This window comes from Marmota monax, unplaced genomic scaffold, assembly GCF_021218885.2.
Source record: "Marmota monax isolate L192 unplaced genomic scaffold, Marmota_monax_Labrador192_F-V1.1 WCK01_AAM20220418_F8-fsc00196, whole genome shotgun sequence".
In the NCBI taxonomy this organism is placed as follows: Eukaryota; Metazoa; Chordata; class Mammalia; order Rodentia; family Sciuridae; genus Marmota; species Marmota monax.
Genome location: NW_026694390.1, coordinates 2,258,878 through 2,279,005, shown reverse-complemented (window position 1 = coordinate 2,279,005; position 20,128 = coordinate 2,258,878). Strand labels below are relative to the sequence as shown.

Below are 20,128 nucleotides of genomic sequence, written 5' to 3'. Positions count from 1 at the left end.
AACCCAGTGCCTCACACATGCTAGGCAAGCACACTACCACTTGAGCCACATCCCCAGCCTGGTCATATATCATTTATGAGTAGTGACAGTTTTAAAAATCTTTCTATTTCTTAATGCTTTTTTTTGTATGATACATTGGCTAGGACTTTAATTATATTAATAAATATATTATTAATAACATATAGTATACCACTTCAAAGGGAACACAGCCAAAGTTCCGCCACTAAATGTGAATTTTTATATAGGTTTTTCATAGGTACCCTTAATTGCATAAAAATAAATCCTTTCTATTCTTAGTTTGCTAAGTATTTTTCATGAAGTACATTTATGATAAACTTTTTTTTTTACATTTCTTGAATTGATCTTATGGAAACATGTAAAATCATCTAGTGCAGGTTAGTTTTTATTTTTTTATTCTTTTATTTTATTTTATTTTATTTTTGAAGGTGGGGTGGAAATTTTGAGCTACTAGATCAATGCTTTATAGTCAGTAAAGGAAATATATGGACATACAAAGTTTACTTCAGGTTTTCACTTTCTTACTGAATGTCAGTTTCATAATTTTTTTTCTATAAAATTATCTATTTCAGGTAATTTAAAAAATATATTGGCTTTAATACCATATCTGTCTTTTACTTTTTTTTTCTTTGGTACTTTGGATTGAACCCAGGGGTATTCTACCACAGAGTTACAACCCCAGTCCCTTTTATTTTTTTAGTTTAAGACAGGGTTTCACTAAGCCAGGGAGGCTAGCCTTGAACTTACACTCATCCTACCTCAGCCTTTTGAGTCCCTGGGATTACAATTTTTCTCTAAACAGAAAAACTGAAAGTGTTCCCTCTAAAAACTGGAACTAGCGCTGGGGATATAGCTCAGTTGGTAGAGTGCTTGCCTCATATGCATAACACCCTGGGTTCAAACCCCAGCACCCCCCCAAAAAAAATTGAACTAGACAGGGATGCCCTCTTTCACCACTTCTATTCAACATAGTCCTTGAAACTCTAGTCAGAGCAACTAGGCAAAAGAAAGAAATTAACGGGATACAAATAGGAAAGAAGAGTTCAAGCTACCTCTGTTTACCAGAGGTATTTAGAAGACCCCAAAAATCCCACCAGAAAACTTCTAGAACTCATCTAGATTAATTAATTTGCTACTGCTGTTTGTTATAGTCTCCTGTAACCTAATTCATTTCTATAAGGTCAGTATTAACGTCCCAATTTTCATTTCTGACACTTAATTTGAATTTTCTTATTTTGCTTGGTTGATCTAGCTGAAGTCTTGTCAATTTTGTTGATCTTTTCAAAGCACCAATATTTGATTTGGTTGATTTTCTCTATTGTTTCTATATTCTCTATTTTGTTTATCTCTAATCTTTTTTTTCTTTTTTTCCTTCTGCTACTTTTGGGTTTAGTCTAATCTTTTTTTTTTTTCCTAGTGCTTTAAAGTGTAATGTTAGGTTATTGATTTGAGATCTTTCTTCTTTTCTAATGTGCACATTCATAGGTATGAATTTCCCTCTGAGCACTTTTTACTTTATTATGTAAGTTTTGTTATACTGTTTTAATTTTCATTCATCTTAAGGATTTTTTTTCCAGTACTAGGGATTGAATGCAAGGATATTTTACCACTGAGCCACATCCCCAGCCCTTTCAAAAAAATTTTGAGACCAGATGTGGTGGCACATGCCTGTAATCCAGTGTCTCGGGAGGCTGAGGCAGGAGGATTTTGAGTTGAAAGCCAGCCTCAGCAAAAGCAAGGCACTAAGCCACTCAGTGAGTCCCCGAAAAGATTAACATTAAACAGATACATGAGGTGGGATGGAAAGGGAGAGAAAAGGGAAATTGCATGGTAATGGAGGGAGACCCTCATTGTTATACAAAATTACATATAAGAGGTTGTGAGGGGAATGGGAAAATAAACAAGGAGAGATATGAATTACAGTGGATGGGGTAGAGAGAGAAGATGGGAGGGGAGGGAGGGGGGATGGTAGAGGATAGGAAAGGTAGCAGAATACAACAGTTACTAATAGGGCATTATGTAAAAATGTGGATGTGTAACCGATGTGATTCTGCAATCTGTATTTGGGGTAAAATTGGGAGTTCATAACCAACTTGAATCTAATGTATGAAATATGATATGTCAAGAGCTTTATAATGTTTTGAACAACCAATAAAAAAAATTAAAAAAAAAAATAGAGCTGGGGATGTGGTTCAGTGGTCAAGTGCCCCTGGATTCAATTCCTAGTACCCTCCCCCAAAATTTTGAGACAGCGTTGCCCTAAGTTTTAGATGCTGGCCTTGAACTTGAGATCCTCCTGCTTCAGCCTTTCATGTTGTTAGGCATGTACTACCACCCCTGGATAATCTTAGAATAATTTCCTTGTGCTTTCTACTTTGACCTACTATTTTTTATGATTGTGTTAATTTATAAATATTTTCAAATGTTCCAATTATCCATTATTGATTTCTAGTTTTATTTCACTATTGTCAGAGAAGAGACTTTCTATGATTTTAATATTGTAAAACAATTATTGGGATTTATTTTATGGCCTAACCTCCAGTCTATTCTGCAGACTCCATATGTTCTAGAGATAACTCGTTTTATCTTCTTGACGAATTAACCAGTATAAAATTCCCCTCTTCATGTCTTGGAACTATTTACCTTAACTTCTATTTTGTCTGATATTAGTTTAGCCACCCCAGCTCTCTTGGTTTCTGGTTGCATGAATCTCTTTTTCCATTCTTTCACTTTGACCTATTTGTATCTTTGGATCTAAAATGAGTCTCTTGTAGATATCATGTCGTTGGATTTTTAAAAATCTATTGTTATGCTTTGTCATGATATTCTGTCTCACCTTGGGCCCAGAACTATGAAGTCAGCCAACCATGCCCTGAAACCTGAAACCATGAGCCAAAATAAACTTTTCTTCCACTCTGTTGTTCTTATCAGGTATTTTGGTCACAGCAATGGAAAAGGTGGCTAAAAAAAAAAAAATTGGTACTAAATCGCTATGACTACCAAGACCATGTGGTTCAGAAGGTTTCGGAGCTGGTTTGTGGAGGGAGGAATTTTGGAGTTTAGAGATACAAGAATGTTGTAAGTGGAGCTTAATGGGGGATTCCAGTGGGAGCTCAGAAGACAAGAATGACAATAAGACTGTGAACAGTGAAGTCTGGGTTCATGAGGTCTCAGAGAAGGAAGACTCTTGGAAATTAGACTAGAGGCCATTCATGCTAAATTCTGGCAAAGTTGTCAACATGTTCCCATGTCCTGAGACTTTCTGTGAGGCTGAATTTGAAAGGTGATGTACTAATTGATGTGGCTGAGGAAATTTCAAGGCAGCACCATATTCAGGCAGTGGCATGGACATTGTTGGCATCTTTTATCCAAGTTTACTCTGGTAATCAGGAACAGAAAGATTTTAATAACTTGTGGTTTTGCAGAAAGTGTGAGTCAAACTGGGGCTAAAGAAGTCATGGTTGTTAAAGATATTATAACCACTAATGAGATGCTAAGTACTTTGCACAGACACAATAGGAGAGATGGCTTGAGGGCATCTCAGGAACTGACAAGTCCATAACCCATCTCAGGCTCAACATTTTAAAAGTAAAACTTCCTTTGAAAAGAAACCAAAAGGACATCTGGCTTTCACAAGAGGGCCTAGAAGTTGTTTCATTGTGCTCAGCTACCGAGACACTCAAAGGTTGTTGCAGCCATGGTCCCAAGAGGCTTCGCTACTGCTTGAGATACTGAAAGACCTTGGCATAAACCATGTGGAGCCAGTTATGCAAGAATGCAGAATGGTGGAGTTAGGAAGTCATTCCACCAACATTTCAAAGGATGGCCAGGGAGGACAGGCAAAGTGTATTAGGATTGTAATCACTGCAGGCAACCCCTGAGATGGCAATGCATGATGATGTGAGTAGGAAGCTGAAGCTGCAGTGGAGACACCAAGATTAAGAGATGAGAGTGCCATGGAGCATCTGCTGAGGAAAGCTATAGGAATTGAGCAGAAACAAGGCAAGAGGCCATGCAGGCTGCAACCAGCAAGGTCATAGGGTGAAGGTACAGAAATCTTTTGGAGAGAACATCACAATGTCATGTGCTCCACACGCTGGATGTTTGCACAGCTGGATTTCAATCTTGCTTTCGTCTCATCCGTTCTTTCTATGCCCCTATTTCTCCCTTGTGGAATGAAAATGTTTATGCTATTATATATTGGGATATATATGACTTACTTTTGATCTTTTTAGTGGAAAACATTCATGAGTTTGCCTTCAGTCTTACATAAAATTTTGGACTTGGACTTTTGGGTAGTTCTGTCACTATTAGGACTATGGGAGGGTATGGGGTTATAGCTCAGTGGTTGAGCACTTGCCTCGCATTCATGAGACACTGTGTTCGATCCTTAGCACCAGATAAATAAATAAATAGATAGATAGATAAATAAATATATTGTGTCCATCTACAGCTAAAAAAAATTTTGCTTTCACAAACTATATCTTTATACATCTTGTGTTTATTAACTAAAATTACTGCTTTATGCATTGGTATTTTAAATCATAAAAAGTAAAAGTATAATAATGCTGGTCTTTGAATTTACCTACAAGCTGCCTGTACCAGTATTCTTTATTTCTTATTATGGCTTCAAGTTACTGACTTATTTCACTTATTTCACCTAAGAGCATCATTAGCATTTCTTTTAGTTCAGATATACTAGTACCAAACTCTCATTTTATTTATCCAGAATGTCTTAATTTCACCTTCATTTTTGAAAGGTAGTTTTTCCAGACATAGAATTCCTGGATGAAAGTATTTTTGTCAGTATTTTTAACATGTCATTTTGCTGCCTCCTGATCTCTATCGCTGCTGATAAGAAATCAGCTGTTAACCTTATGGAGGCTCCCTTGTTGGTGACAATTTGCTTATCTCCTGCTCTGTTTGTTTGGCTTTGACAGTTTGACTATAATGTGTTGCAGTGTGAATCTCTTTGTTTTCCTCCTTGGTGTTCACTGGGATTCTTGAATGTATTTCATAAAATTGGGGGAGTTTTGGCCACCCCATACCTCTGGAGCTCCCATTATGTGTATGTTGGTATGCTTGATGGTGTCCATGTCTCTTAGACTCTTGATTTTTTTATGCTCTTCAGAATGCAGGATCTCAACTCACCTATCTTCCTGTCATTGGTTCTTCTACCAGCTCAAATCTGAAAGTACATTTTTTTGTTTCAGTTATTGTACTTTCCAACTACATAATTTCTATTTGGTTCTTTTTCTTCTTCTTTGTCCAGGGGCACTTTACAACTGAGCTTCCACTTTTTTTTTTTTTTTTTTTTAATTTGAGACAGGATCTAAGTTGCCAAGGCTGGCCTTGAACTGTGATCCTCCTGACTCAGCCTTTTGAGTCACAAGGCTATGCACCAGGTCATCCTGTTTGTATTTGGCTCTTTGTAACCATTTCTCTCTCTCCATAATCTCTGTTTGGTGAGACATTGTTTTAATATTTTCCTTTAGTTCTATAGATATGTTTTTCTTTAGTTCTTTGAAAATATTTATAATAGCTGCTTTTTAAAAGTATTTGTTTAAATGTCTGGGGAAGTAGCTCTGTGTGGAGTGCTTGCCTAACATTAGCAAGACCCTGAGTTCAATTCCCCAGCACCACAAAATAAACAAATAAATAATAAAGTATTTGCTTAGTATGTCCAACAAATGGGCTTCCTCAAGGAGAGTTTCCACTGATTGCTTCTCTTCTTATGTATGGGACATACATTCTTTTTCATGCATTGTTTTTTGTTTTATTTTTCTTTCATTTTCTTTATTATTTTTTCACAAGTAGCAAAAGAATCCAGGGCCTCAAGAATGCTAAGCAAGCACTCTACCACTGAGCTACATACCCAGTCTGATTTTTTTTTCTTTTTAATTGACACATAATAATGGTACATACTGGTGGGCTCCGGAATGACAATATTCAATGCATGTATATAATGTATGATAATCAAATTAGAATAATTAGCATTGCCATCTTCTTATCTTTGTGTTTGGAGCCTTTAAACTCCTATCTTCTAATCCTTCATAAAATATATAATAAGTTGTTATAAACTAGTCACCTACTATGCTATGGAACTATAAAAACGTATCCCTCCTATTTAACTGTACTTTAGCACCTGTTTTCTGAACTTCTTTCATCTTCTTTGCCCCTATTTTTCCCAACTTCTAGAAATCACAGTTCCAGTCTCTTCCTTAAGATCAACATTTTTGGTTTGAACACTCTTTGTTTCTTTGCATGTCTCATAATTTTTTTGTTGTTAAAAATTGTCTTTTTAAATAACATGTCACAACTAGAAATCAGCTTCTCCCCTCTCTCCAGGGTTTGTTTCAGTATGGTTAATTGTTACAGTTTCTTTCTTTTTCAAGTGCCTTTCCTGAATTCTGTCAAGTCTGTAGTCTGTTGTGTGTGGTCATCAAAGCCTCTGTTGAGTCAGCTCATTTGTCTGTTTACTACAATACTGAGGACTGTACCCAGGGCCTTGTGCATGCAAGACAGGCAGGCACTGTACCACTGAGCTACATCCCCAGCCCTTCAGTTAGCTCACTGGCCTCCTAATGTCTGGATGGAGATTCTCCTAAATGCCTGGAACCAATCAGTCTCCCAGTCTTTGCCAAGGCTCTTTGCTCTGTGTATTGGGGCCTGCATTCAGTGCTCCAGCAATTTGCCAATAGTAGCAATTTACCTTCATTTCCTGCTTACTCAGAGCCTCAAGATCATCCAGAGGTGAAAGATCAGCCCTTCTCAGGTCTCTCCTAGAACCTTCAGGGGGATCTCAAGAGTGTTAATGATTTCTCATTACAGTTCATAGTTAACCAGGGGCTTTCACACATTATGCTCAATGGCCTCACAGCCTCCTGGAAGGTGTATCATTTTACACATGCTGTACCTGAACCACAAAAAGATTACATAAGTTGCCTAAATTCTCCCAACTAGTAGAAAGGTAGGAGAGCTGGGACTTGAACCCACAACTGTACAGTCCCAAAGTCCACATCCTTCCCACAACACAGAACTAGGCTTGCAAACCAGGGTCCCCAAAGGACACATACTTGGTACCTTATAGCGTCTGGAGGACAATCAGGATTTAGATTCCTCAACAGATCTCTTTCCCTACCAGTCTTGTACCTAACATGACCTCCCACAGTCCATGATCACACTCTGTGGAATGGTGGTGTGGAATTTGCTACCAAACCAGCACATTCACAAGAGTGTCCCCAAGTGGATCCTGTGAATTTCAAGTAGGCCATTCACCTCCACCACCTCTGATAGTACATTATGTTGATGCTAACCATTTTTACCAGTAAGAAATAAATGTGAGTTTTACCCTGAATAAAGTATATTTTAACATTTTACTATAAAATAAAATACACATAGAACCACATGAATTAGCCTAACAAATTATGACAAGGCCAACACTCCTATCACTACCACCAGGTCAAGAAGTAGAGCTTAGACAGCTATCCCAGGCCTCTCCATTGCCCCTCTCAATCACAACTCCTTCCCTACCTACAAAATTAACCATTATCTGGATTTTTTAATTATAATTATTTCCTTGCATTCCTTTATAGATAGAAACCCATATATGCCTCCCAAGAACCTATAATTTAGTCTTGCCTTTTATAATTTTTTAAACTTTGGTTTATCTTTTTTTAAATCTCCCATTCCTTTTTTTCTTCTTACAATTTATCTGTTAAAGTATCCAACTAGCTTAACTCTTAGAACATTTCAGTCTGGAATTTGCTAACTGCACACTTATGGTGCCACTCTGCATGTTCCTCTATTTTCCAAATTTCCTAAAAATAAGAAGATATTTTCCTAATTGATCAGCTTGATCAGATTCAGGTTGGATCTCTGGCAAAGTTATAGGTGCTATTCCTTCACGGAAGGCATATAACATCTAGCTATCTCTTTTTTTATTATGGCAGCAACCATTAATGCTGAATGCCTAGATCCATTACTATAATGAAAAAATTGTTATTTTTTTCTATCATTTCTTTTTCATTTATTAACTGGTACACTTTATAAAGATATTAACTATAAGAGTGAATAGTCACATAGTAGGTGACCCCCTCAGGGTCACAGTTCATCTAAGAGAGGTTAGTAAATCTTGATACTTTCCCTTAATTTGCTAGGTTTCAAGATAAAGAATTGGCCAGATGTGGAGGTGCACACCCGTAATCCCAGTAACTCAGGAGGCTGACACAGAAGGATCACAATTTGGGGCCAGCCTCAGCAATTTAGCAAGACCCTGTCTCAAAAATAAAAAATAAAAAGGGCTGGGGATGTAGCTCAGTGGTAAAGTGCCCCTGAGTTCAATCCCCAGTACTAAAGGGAAAGAAAAAGATCAAGGATTAGCTCTTTTTAAATACCCAAAATGGCCAGTTATGTTGTGTATCATTATAACCTCATAGATTGTTTGATGCATTTCTTCTTTCTCTAAGAAACTCTGGTTTCTTTTAGTGATAAATGATGTTTCAATATCACATTATGGGCACAAAAAATGCATAATTGCTAAGTTGATCAATGTTTGAAGTCATTCAGAGGATAAAATAAATACCTCAGTAGTTTAGGATGATACTTCCAATCCAAATGTACAAGTTTATTTAACGTTCATCTACACATCTTTATCTCCTTTCTTCCATTAACATCCTGGTTCTCAAGAACATAGACAATGAAAGATACCATCCCATAATTACCCCTGTGCTCATCAGTCTCAGATTACTACTACTCATAGTATCACCAAGTTGATTACTAGAAATGGTTTAAAATTTTTTTGCACTTGCTCTCCCCAATGGCTCCCATTTTTATGGTCATACTATATATTTGTTGTCAGGTAATATATTCATTATATGCAATATTCCTTCCCTGTTAAACCACAATTAATTGGTTTTACAAATAACTATATATTTAATGCTATCATCAGAAGTATAAAGTTGTTTTGGTTGGCTCAACTTATTCTGTAGTAGACGCCTAAGAAAGGGCTCCTGGAAAGAACATTCTCCAAGTTTTTGAATGTGACAGTTTGTGCCCTTGGTACTTGAAAGTCAGTTTTGCTGATCTAAAAAACTTGGTTCACATTTTCTTTGCTGAAGAATCTTAAATTATCTCCATTATCTTCTGGCCTGAAGTATTACCACAGTGAAGTCTGATGATAATTAATTTTCTTCTCCTTAGAAGCCACATTTCCTAGCTGGTTACAGTTTCCTCTACTCTTTTTATCTGTATAGTTCCAAAATTCTATTAGATGTATTTTGGTGCTTGTTCTAAATCCATATTCTCAGGTATGTGACGTGTGCTCTTTCAACATATAAATTGAGGTCTTTTATTAAGGTAATTGGGGGGGCATGATAGATTTTAGCATTTATTCTGAAATTCAGGGGCTCCTACTATCTTTTTTTCTTTAGTTTCCAATGGACCTTTATTTTATTTATATGCAGTGCCGAGAATCAAACCCAGTGCCTCACACATGCTAGGAAAGCGCTCTGAGCTATGACCCCAGCCTTCCTATTATCTTTATATTGAATTTTTTCCCATTGTCATTGTTCATTGTTTTCTCCTGAATTTTTTCCATCTGTTCATTTCTTGTTTTTTGTTTTTTTAAAAAAAACTTCCTCTACTTAATCATGTATTTCTCTTAAGCAATTGTCTATTGTATGTAATTGCCCTTAATTAGTCTTCATTTTTTATTTTTCTTGGCTTTCTAATTCTTTCTTGAGTTTTGTCACTTCACTTCTGTTCTTTTCCTAACTTGATCAGTTTCTTAAACATTTACCCTGTTTTAAAATCATACGCTATAATTTTTATCCGTTTGTGGGCATACCTTTGCAGTAGACTTGCTTTAATCATAGAAATGTGATTCTCCACTTTTTTTTCTTATAAAAATTTTGTAGGCTGTTTTCCTTCAATCCTTTTATAGTGTGCTTTTTTTTTTTATGTCCAATTAGTTTTCCTGCACTTTTAGAAGAAAGTGTGGTTCTAACTTCACTGAGCTCTCTTCTGCTTTTAGGTCATGTTTTAAAATGTGGTAGTTGGATTTTTGAGGTTTCCTAATTCTGTTCACATCTCTTTCTTCAGCTGTCTCTAATTTGCTCATTTTTATTCCACTTCCAGTATTTCTCCTAAATGTGCAGCCCTACCTTTGAAGGGAGACTTGCAGGGTAGGTTCATTGGGTCTGGACTGCCCCAGCTCCTTCAGAAATTATCTGGATCCTTCTGCACTCCCCCAGTATTGGATTAGGCAACACTATTCCCAAAAGCTGTTCTCACATCAGCCCACCACACATTCCAGGGAATACCTACCAGTTCCCCTCTGCCTCTTCCCCCACAGAAGCTAATGACATGTTCTTAGTGGCTCCTAGGTTTTTTTTTTTTTTTGAGGGGGTGCACCAGGGATTAAACTCAGGGGCACTCGGCCACTGAGCCACATTCCCAGCCCTATTTTGTATTTTGTTTAGAGACAAGGTCTCACTGAGTTGCTCAGCACCTCACTGTTGCTGAGGTTGGCTTTGAACTCATGATCCTCCTGCCTCAGCCTCCAGAACCACTGGGATTAGGCTTTGCCACCGCGCCTGGCTGCTCTCAGTAACTAGCTTTGCTGTAAATTTTTCCCATGGGTTTTTAGTTTTGCTCTCTAGTGGCTATTTTAAAAAGAATTTAGGAAACTTTAAAATCCATGTCTCACTGCCACTCCTGTTACCATCTGCCTAGGTTTTAGGGTATATTCTAAAGATCCTTAGAATTTTTCTGTGGAAAATTTTTTGAAATAAAATAGCTTCAGGATTTTAGAACATTTCCAGAAATAAAACAGGTAAAATAGAAGAAAATGGACCCCTTTTTTCAGCTTACCTCAAAAACTCTGTACAAGCGGTATCTTATTTTATAACTGGTCCACAAGACTGTAAGAAAGGCATTCAAAGAGATGGTGCTAATCATAATTATCCGAAAGAGATGACTCGTTATGACTCTCCTCACAAATGCCTGACATTGACGGTCTTTCCTCCTATCAAAAAGGTGAATAAGAGGTATGGTTACACAACAGAGTTACAATGCACACCTTTTTGTAGGGATCAGGGTCTGCTTTTCCCCTTTTGGGAAAATAAATCCACATACACTTTCAAATAGCAATTAATACTGAATGAATGACAATTGAAATATGTGTGATCATCATCAATGGTCTGTCCGCCTCTTAGCAAACCTCTAAAAAAGAAGTCACTCCTTCGCAAGCAATAGCCTTCATTTATTCATTCGACAAATTTTTATTGATTATTACATGCCAAGCAACACAGAAAGTACTAGAAATACAATGTAAAAAATTTAAATACTATCAGTCTGATAGAAAAAACTGATAACAATCAAATCATCATCTTTTGCTTACAAATCAATTGCTTACAAATCAATGATAAAAAAAATTGAACACCCTAAGAGAAAAATGGGCACACAACTTATGAAAGAAAAACAAGTGGCCGAAATAAGCCCCAAATGTCAGGGAGTCTTTTAAAAAACCACTTTTGCTTATAAAATTAGCAAAGACTTGAACATGATAGTGGGCTGGGGTTGTGGCTCAGTGGCAGAGCCCTTGCCTAGCACATGTGAGGCACTGGGTTTGATCCTCAGCACCACATAAAAATAAAATAAATAAAAAATAAGCATAATAGTATTTAATGCTGTCAAAAGTGGAGTATGATGGGGTAGTCTCATAAGCCTCCAGGGAAATCGAAGTTGACCGGCTTTTCTTTTCTTTTTTTTTTTTTTTCCTTTTGAGACAGGGAGAGTCTTCCTAAATTGCCCAGATTGACCTTGAACCTGTGATCTTCCTGACTTAATCTCCCAGAGTTGCTAGGATTACAAGCATGCACCACCATGCCCAGCTAAGTTGACAGCTTTTCTAAAGAGCCCAGAACTGTTCCTATCCTCTCACCTGTGGAATCTATTCCAAAAGAACAATGTAAAATGCAGGAAGTGACTTTAGCCAAAGATGTTTACTCCTGTATTATTTATAGTAGTGAGAAACTGAAAACAATTTTAAAATCTAACAAAAAGGAGTGGTTAAGTAAACTCTGGCATCTCCATTTCATGAAACATAGACCTTAAAATTTGGCTATGTATTTTTTAAAATACTTTTTTAAAATTGTTGATGGACCTTTATTTTATTTATTGATATGTGGTGCTGAGATTCTAACTCAGTGCCTCACACATGCTAAGCAAGTGTTCTACCACTGAGCCACGACCACAGCCCTTGCTATGCTTTTTTTCATGATTTAGCAAAATGTTTATTCTCTGGTAAACCTTGAAACAATAATAAAAATTTTTAAAAAGCAGGATATAAAATGGGTAGAAAACACTCAGCAGGAAATATGCCAAAGTGTGAATAGTGGTGAAGTTATAAGTCATTCTTGTTGTTATTCATTTACATTTATCTGTGCCTTGCAAATTTTCTCAAAGATTACTTTTTTTTCTCATTTTCATTAAGGTGAAAAAAATACAGAATGTAACCAAGCAAAATGGCTGTTATCTATAGTTCCATCTACTTGGGAGGCTGAGGCAGGAGGATCACTTGAGTTCACAAGTTGAAGACCACCCCTGGGCAACATAGCAAGATCATGTCTTTAAAAAAAAAAAAGTGTGCTGTGTGTATGAATATCATATATACCTCTGTGATTTATAAAAACAAGATGTGTAATTTTCATTTTCTGGCTTGAAATAGTCTATTACAAAATTTTAAAAGACTTCAAATTATTTAACAGGAAAAGATAACACTGAGTGTAGTCTGCAGGTCAGTAACAGTGTGCCAGCCTCACCAACTAGGGAAACCAACGGTCAGAGGTGCCCTCCACCTGGGAAGCCCACAAGTGTGTGGAAGAGGCTAGAAAGCTGACACCCGCCTGCACCCTGCCCTTTACACGCTTCTTAACAACGGAAATAGAAATATTTACTTAAATTTCCCGCATCTCCCACAGAACGCCTGTGATGCAGCACCAAACAGCGAACTGGAAGTAGACTTTGGTGGCACATCTTCGTACATGGCCTGAGACATTTTTTAAATTTTCAATTTTTTATTCCTTGCTTTTATAGCTAATCAAAAAAAAATTCTCTACTTAGAGATCCCCTTGGTGTCTGGATTCCAAGAGGCAGCAGAAAAGGGTCCATGAGGGAATCTTGGCTTTATGAGATCACTCTCAGGCATTCCAGCGCATCACTAGCCTACAGACCACTGGGTGGGGCGCTCCCAGCAAGCCTGTCCCAGGATCCTTCTTCTCAAGGAAACAGTGCTTCAGTTGAGCAAGGGGCTTCACATGCACCCAGCAAAGGTAAAGCTCGGGCGAATGCTGGGCAACACTAGAGATAGGGCAAAGGTTCCCACTTCAAGAAGTGTCCCATCTGTTAGACCCTTAATGATGTGTTAGAAAAAGTTGAGGGTCATGTAAGAAAGAAAGAAAAAAAAAAAGCAAAGTTCTCTATGATCTCTATGATTCTGTGAGAGAACACATCAGGGCCAGCAATGGAAACATCTGGAAGGAAAGATTGTGATCCATTTGGGACTAGGACAAAAGAATTAGTAGGGGCAGAGAAGGTAACATAGGCCCTATGTTGGCTCATTTGGGGCACGGGATATATGTGTGTATGAAACACCTAAACAGGGTGTAAGGGATGGTCTACTATATCAGGATTTTTGTTCTGTTCAACTCTCAGGATTAATATATCCTCCCCCAGCCCCTTTAGCCTTCAAAGCAAATCAAGACAGATCTGCTTAGCTGTATGTTGTATTAAATGTTTAGGGGCTAAATTGGTCGGTTTCCTCGAAACCTAAATTCTTGGACCATTAAAAAATGAGGTAACCACCCCACCATCTCTGCTGTCCTTGGTATTTTAAAATAAGTGCGTATTTCCATTCCTGGTAGGAAAATATACTGAACTGGGTGACAACATCTTATTTACTCCTAGCCAGACAGGATGAAAAAGTTCCGGTGAATTATTACACAGAGGGTGATTACAGTTAACAGTACTGTATCATAAAATCCAAAACAAAAGATTTTTAACATTCTCAACATAAAATAATGATAGATGTTTGAGATGATGGGGAACCTAAGCATCCTGAGTTGATCAATATAAAATGTATAAAGGTACCAAAACATCACACTGTACCCCATAAAGATATACAGTTATTATCTGTTAATTAAAAACAAATCATCACAGCAAATTTTAATCAGCTTGATTACCAAGATTACCTAAGATTCAAACTTTAGCTGCACCCTGAGTCTACCCCTTCTCCCTCAGAGAGAAAGAGACCAGTTCTTCCTATGACTCCTATTGCTTTCTTTGGTCATGTGTCCCCCTAATGCCACAGTGGCCTTCTGCAGCAGTTGCTCAGAAGGGCTGAGTCAGCTCTGCATCTCCATCTGCCCCAAGATGTTAACCCGCCCTCATCCCCTGCAGCACACAAGCTAGATGAACAGGGTACTGAACTGAGTAGCATCACTCAGTTTGTGTGGCACAGTGGAAGTGCATCTGCAAGGACCCCAGAGGGACACTTCTGGGACTTCCTCTGGGAAAAAACAGAAAGGAGATTAAAAATGTAATGCTGGGTGCGGTGGTGAGGAGAGACAGCCAGCTGCAGGCAGGAGAAAGAGCCCAGTTGTTCCTAGTGAACCCCATCAGCGCGGTCCATCTCAGCTGAATGCGGTTTCGGAAGCCACTGATGAAGACAGTCTGGGAACGGAACTCCAGCTGGGAGAGGGGAGTGCAACAGGAACTCGGAGGTGGTGAGCTCATCCAGGGCCTCCTGAAATCCAGATCTTCCCACACGCAGGTGGACAGGACAGGCATTCTCGGATGAGAAGCCCAAGTGCCACCTCTCCCACCCTATCAGCAGCAGCTCACTCTGCGGGGCCTGGGCAGCCCTACCTGGGCTGCCTCAGCAGGCACAGCAGCCTGGGGACCCTTCAATCGTGGTCCCAAGAAATTGGCGCTGAAATACAAAGTTCACATATGATAACAGCCAAACCTATTACTGAGATGGAAAGTTTACAGGAAAGTTTCACAGGAAAGTTTACAAAACTGAAAGTTCAACTATTACATTTTTGAGTGTGAATTAGAAAGTATTCAGACTGTTCCATACTAATACTGTAGACAATTATTCAATACATTGATAGAAGTCGGGCTTATTTCAAATATAATATACAGGCTGCTGCTTTCTGCCTATAGTGAAAATACAAAGAACCATGCTTATTTTATTTATTTCCAGATTTCTTAAATCATATCAATGACAGAAAGTAACCATTATTTCCCAAACTTTCATTAACTTTATTTTAGAAAAGGACAAAGTCAAACATGCTGGCCCTGGTTTGTTACATGGAAGTCACTCAAGGAGTAGACTGTGTCTGTTTAACTCCTCTCTCCTCTGGTGATCACTTAGAGAGAAAACAGAGGGAAACCAAAGCTTACCACATCAGAGAAACCACTGTCAGCACACAAGGATTTGGGGGCCTTCAACTTTGACAAAGTCTCTTTCAAGTTGCAAAGTCAGTTACTTGAAGTAAGTCTGGGGATTCATCTGCTGGAATTTGGTACCCTGAGTATCTCTACTGACTTCTGATACAGGATCTTTGATTCTGAACTGTTTTTGAGTTCCAGCAGATGCAATCCCCTTAACATGGACCTTATGTCAAACCCTCACGTGGATGCTGACCAGTAACTCTGCTCCAGGTCTTTGTAATTAGGAGCTATAGCCTGCTTTCCCCACTGTGCTCTATGTGGCATATGTTAACGCAGCCATCCATCTAGCCTCAGATACATTCAAAATAGGAGGAGAGGCTTACATTGGTGGTGCAGTGGAACAAGTTAAATGACACCAAAGTCAAAGGCAAATATTCTACCAGACAATTGACCCAGTTTTGATAAATCAAATACATGGAGAAAGGGTTGGGGAGAGAAGAGGGGTGGTTGCTCTAGGCTCAGAGAGAATAAAGACACAGCCACCAGATGTGATGGGTAGACTTCATGTGGATCCTAACTAGAACCAAAATACTGTCCAAACACTTTATTGACCTCAGAGCAATTTGGTTTGGCCTGGGTATTTGGTGGTACCAGGGAATCATGGCTTATATAGTTATATGTGACAATGGCATTGTTGTTTTATGTAAGATGATAATATTTTCCTAGAAATGCTTACTGAAGGACACAGAAGAGTAATGACATGCTATCTGGTATTTGTTTTTAAATAGTTTATCAACAGAAATGGGATTATATGAAGGAACTGGGCATAATCTTGGTAACTGCTACATCTGGGTGATCAATACATAAGGGTTCAATGTACTATTCACTCTACTTTTGCATATGTTTAAAATTTTTCATGTTTAAAAATCTCATGTGAAAGATGGTGGAATGAGACGGATGTCATCACCCTAAGTACATATATGAAAACACAAATGGTGTGACTCTACTTTGTGTTCAACCAGAGACATAAAAAATTGTGCTCTATTTGTGTAATATGAATTGAACTGCATTCTGCTGTCATATATAACTAATAAGAGTAAACAAAATTTAAAAATTGTTTTTAAAAAGGCTCACATAAAAATTGAAGCAATGAACTAAAAATCTTTGGTAATAAAATGTATAAAAGTTCCAAATCTATAATGTAGGGAAGAGATTATAAAAAACACATAGCTTTGCCTTTTCCTTTGAAAAATTCTAGGAAACAGAAGTCGTAGTATGAAGGCTTTTGCTCCCCTGGGGGCCATAGAGCCTGTGGCTCTCCACTCCCTTCCCCTCCCTGCACATTCCATGCCCACGGGGCCAACTGACCAAAGCTGTCTTTCCTTGGCTAACAGAACCAGCCAAGCATGGACTTCAAGGAGAACGCAGCCTCCCGGTCCTGCTGGAGCAGGGGCTGGGCTGAGGAGGGGAAGGTTTGCCTGTTATAACGGAATGCTGTTTCTGGCCTCTGAAGTGAGGTGTCTTACAAAGATGATCCTTGTTAAATCTCAAGATCCCAAGGCTGCAGACCCTCAGTTCAGGGGTCACAACATACAAATGAAGCAAAGAAATGACCCTCAGTTCCTCCTTAACCCTGTAAGTCCAATAATGGCCTGGTAAGCGATCACTGTGACAGAGAGTCCTTGTGTTGCCACATCTTGCAGGAAGCCACGAATGAGACCCTCATACTCTAACTCCCTGTCTGAAAGGTAAGACACACCAAGACAGCTCATTTTTGTGACTTTCATGATCTAATCAATTACTTAAGTAGTAGCAGCACCAAAATCCAAATCGACTTTAGCTTCCTACAATTTGTTACGTAAGATTAAAACCCATTCCCTGCAAAGTGCCTAATTCCTGTACCTTACAACTATTCTTCAACACAATGCTTTTATAAAGTCATGATTTTGAATTTCTGGGTTATGAAATACGTGATTATTCCCTTTCCTAAGTTCTGGTTTTTAAGAATCCATTTCTCTCTTTAAATATTATTAATGTAATTGCTAGGTTGAGTTATCTTATGCCTGTGAATACATGTAATAAAAAACACCTTAGGCTCAGGTTTAGGTCATCTTGTATTTACACACTGATTATACAAAATGTAGAAGGATGAACTCCTTTAAAACTTGATTTTTGTTCATGTAAATTGCCTTCAAGATATACTGCAGCAGTACATAAGATTATGCATGCATTTTGAAGAAATCACACAGAAGCAGCCACTTTCTCAATAAACTTGGCCAGTCTCACATCTCTTTTGGTCAGTCCGCCAGAGTCATGAGAGGTGAGGGTTATCTGGACCTAAGAAAGAAGAAAGCAGCTTTTAAAACCCTGAGCTACAATTCATGGAATTCTCCTTGGGTGGTTCAGAAATCAATCTATTATCCAACATTCATATTTGAGAATCAGGGGGATCAAATGCTTTAGAAAATACATTATGAACAATAAACACAGCAAAACCCAGCAAACTCCAGGACCACAGTCTTCATCAGAGGGGGCCCGGCAGCCACCCAGGATAAAAAGGTTGTCTCATACGAGGAGGAAATTTAGCTGCCAGGATCTCAAATCTCGTTTCTTGAGAAAAAAAAGAGAGACTGGGGTTCCATTTTAACTCCCATTACTTTAATTACACCAACTATTTGGGGGCCACTGAGAAAAGCCAAGCTATCAAATGTAATATCTTAGCAGTGATGTTAAAAAAAAGCACATTTCCAAATTAGGGAAGGAGTGTGTGTTGGGAACGCTACCTCTTGACAAATTGGTTAAAAAGCAAAAATAAAATTATGGGCAAAGAAAGGCAACTAGGAAAGAAAAGCTGATGCTAGTATGGGGGTGCTTTGAATTATTCAAAATATATATATATATATATATATATATATATAATCAAGAATGGTGATGTTTCTTTTTTCAAAGAGGACTTCCAGAGAGAAAATAAACCCTCACAAAACCTGGATGGTAAGATATTTCAAATGGTGTGACCATAAAGACAAGGACACTTTTGGGGGGGGACATGATTCTTCTCACTGTAGTCTCTAAAACTTTGTAAATTTTGAGGATCCAGAATTCAATAAATAGTTATTTTTATAAAATATAATTCCTGAGAAAATCTATTTCAATAAGATAATTAGGACATATCTATCTTATTTGCAACCCTTTCTTTCAATAAATTATTTTCAATTTAAAAGTTTACCTGCGCGGCTGATATTCAAGTTTAATTCAGGAACCTAATTAGGCCCAACTTTCTTTTTATTAAAAGTTTCAGTAGAAGACAAACATGAAAATAAAGAGCTTATTCACTGTTCTCATGAGCAGATCTGAAATTTGTCACTAATTTGCAATAATACACAGGGATTCTAAGAGAAAGAATCAGAAAATACTTTCTTAAGCACAAGCACATTTAGTTGCACAAGATGACAAGGAAGAAAAGAAGAAAGAAGTTTCTCGAACTCCATAATTAAAATTGATCCCAAAATAAGGTGATCCGTTTACCTTGTTGTACACATTGAGCCACTCAGGGTGATGATTCATCTTCTCTGCTTGTAGGGCGACTCGGGACATAAAGCCAAATGCCTGTATAAGATGAAATCAAGAGCAATCACTGATATTGGCCTCCACCCTGTCTGTGCCTGAGAGACTCCAGAGCAACCCCACCAGATAAAGACACGCTAGAATCCGTAGGAAGCCTGGAGAAATCAAAAATGAAAGGATCGCTCTCTGCAGGCCTGGGGTAACGGTGTGGCAGATTGTGTCCGGCTGCTCAGTGGTGAAAACAATCAGGCTCAAATAAACAAACCAGGAAATTGGTCTCACCCAGTGACCTGTCTGGACTGTTTAATTGTCCTCAGGACAAGACTCTCCAAAATAGCACAGGAATAATTTCCCCAACTCAGTGCGCTGGGTTTCACTACCTGGCCCCAACTCTAAGGAGTCACTTCGTTTGCAGCTCTGGGCCGTTTGTTTTAGTGACAAACGGGTTGCTAAGTCATCAACCACGAGATGACGGAAGAAGGTCTTCTGAGTGTGACTTGAACAAAAGCACTGGCAGACCTGAACTACTTCCTCACCCATCTCTCAGGTGGGAGGAATGAAGAAGGGCTATTTTTCACTGCATTCTAGAGCAAAAGAGAAAAGAACAGCTTGCCTGCTCTGGGTCTTCTTGCTACTGCCCGGCCCTGTTGCTCTGAGGTATCAGTGCATCTGCCTCAGGACACAAGACAAGCTGGAAATGAGCAGAGGACTAAAAACCAGCCACAGGCCAAAGTCTGAACCTATGGGGTTCTGTCGTCTTACCACAGAAACATGGAAACATGAAGCAGAAGACAAACTTCTCGCTTTCAAATTTTTATGAGAGTAATTGCAAACAATAGCAGAAGTCTGTCTCTTGTGTGCAGAAAGCAGAAATACTTGGTCAGGTTAAGGCAATGGCACATTAATTACAAAGAGTGGAATTCACAGGGCAGTGCCCATTACACCCACATAAATAAATATTTAACTTCATTACCCCATCCAGAAAAACCAATATGTTGTTGGTTGGGCAATGTTTTTTGGATCACCAAATGACATAAGAGCACATTTCCTAATTAACAGTGGAAAAGTATGTTTGATACCATTTTAA

The 20,128-nt window shown here is 38.3% G+C and overlaps 2 protein-coding genes across 7 annotated transcripts in view; both read right to left on the bottom strand.

The window, feature by feature from the left end:
* Catsper3 (cation channel sperm associated 3) overlaps positions 1-17,437 on the bottom strand; it is a 31,868-nt gene extending 14,431 nt beyond the window's left edge. Inside the window, exons 1-2 of the mRNA XM_058586643.1 lie at positions 12,978-17,437; positions 10,891-11,044 (exon numbers count right to left, since the gene is read on the bottom strand). Of these exons, the coding sequence (XP_058442626.1) occupies positions 10,891-11,044; positions 12,978-13,078 (255 nt within the window). The 5' untranslated portion in view covers positions 13,079-17,437. The remainder of the gene's footprint in view (positions 1-10,890; positions 11,045-12,977) is intronic.
* Positions 17,438-17,573: 136 nt separating this feature from the next.
* Pcbd2 (pterin-4 alpha-carbinolamine dehydratase 2) overlaps positions 17,574-20,128 on the bottom strand; it is a 54,435-nt gene continuing 51,880 nt past the window's right edge. For 2 of the 6 annotated variants that reach the window (XM_046468007.2, XM_046468008.2), the window contains 2 exons: positions 19,003-19,083; positions 17,574-17,814 (listed from right to left, as the gene is read on the bottom strand). In XM_046468007.2, coding sequence (XP_046323963.1) covers positions 17,719-17,814; positions 19,003-19,083 — 177 coding nt within the window. In that variant the 3' untranslated portion in view covers positions 17,574-17,718. The other 4 variants (XM_046468012.2, XM_046468010.2, XM_046468009.2 and 1 more) reach the window with 4 other exon arrangements.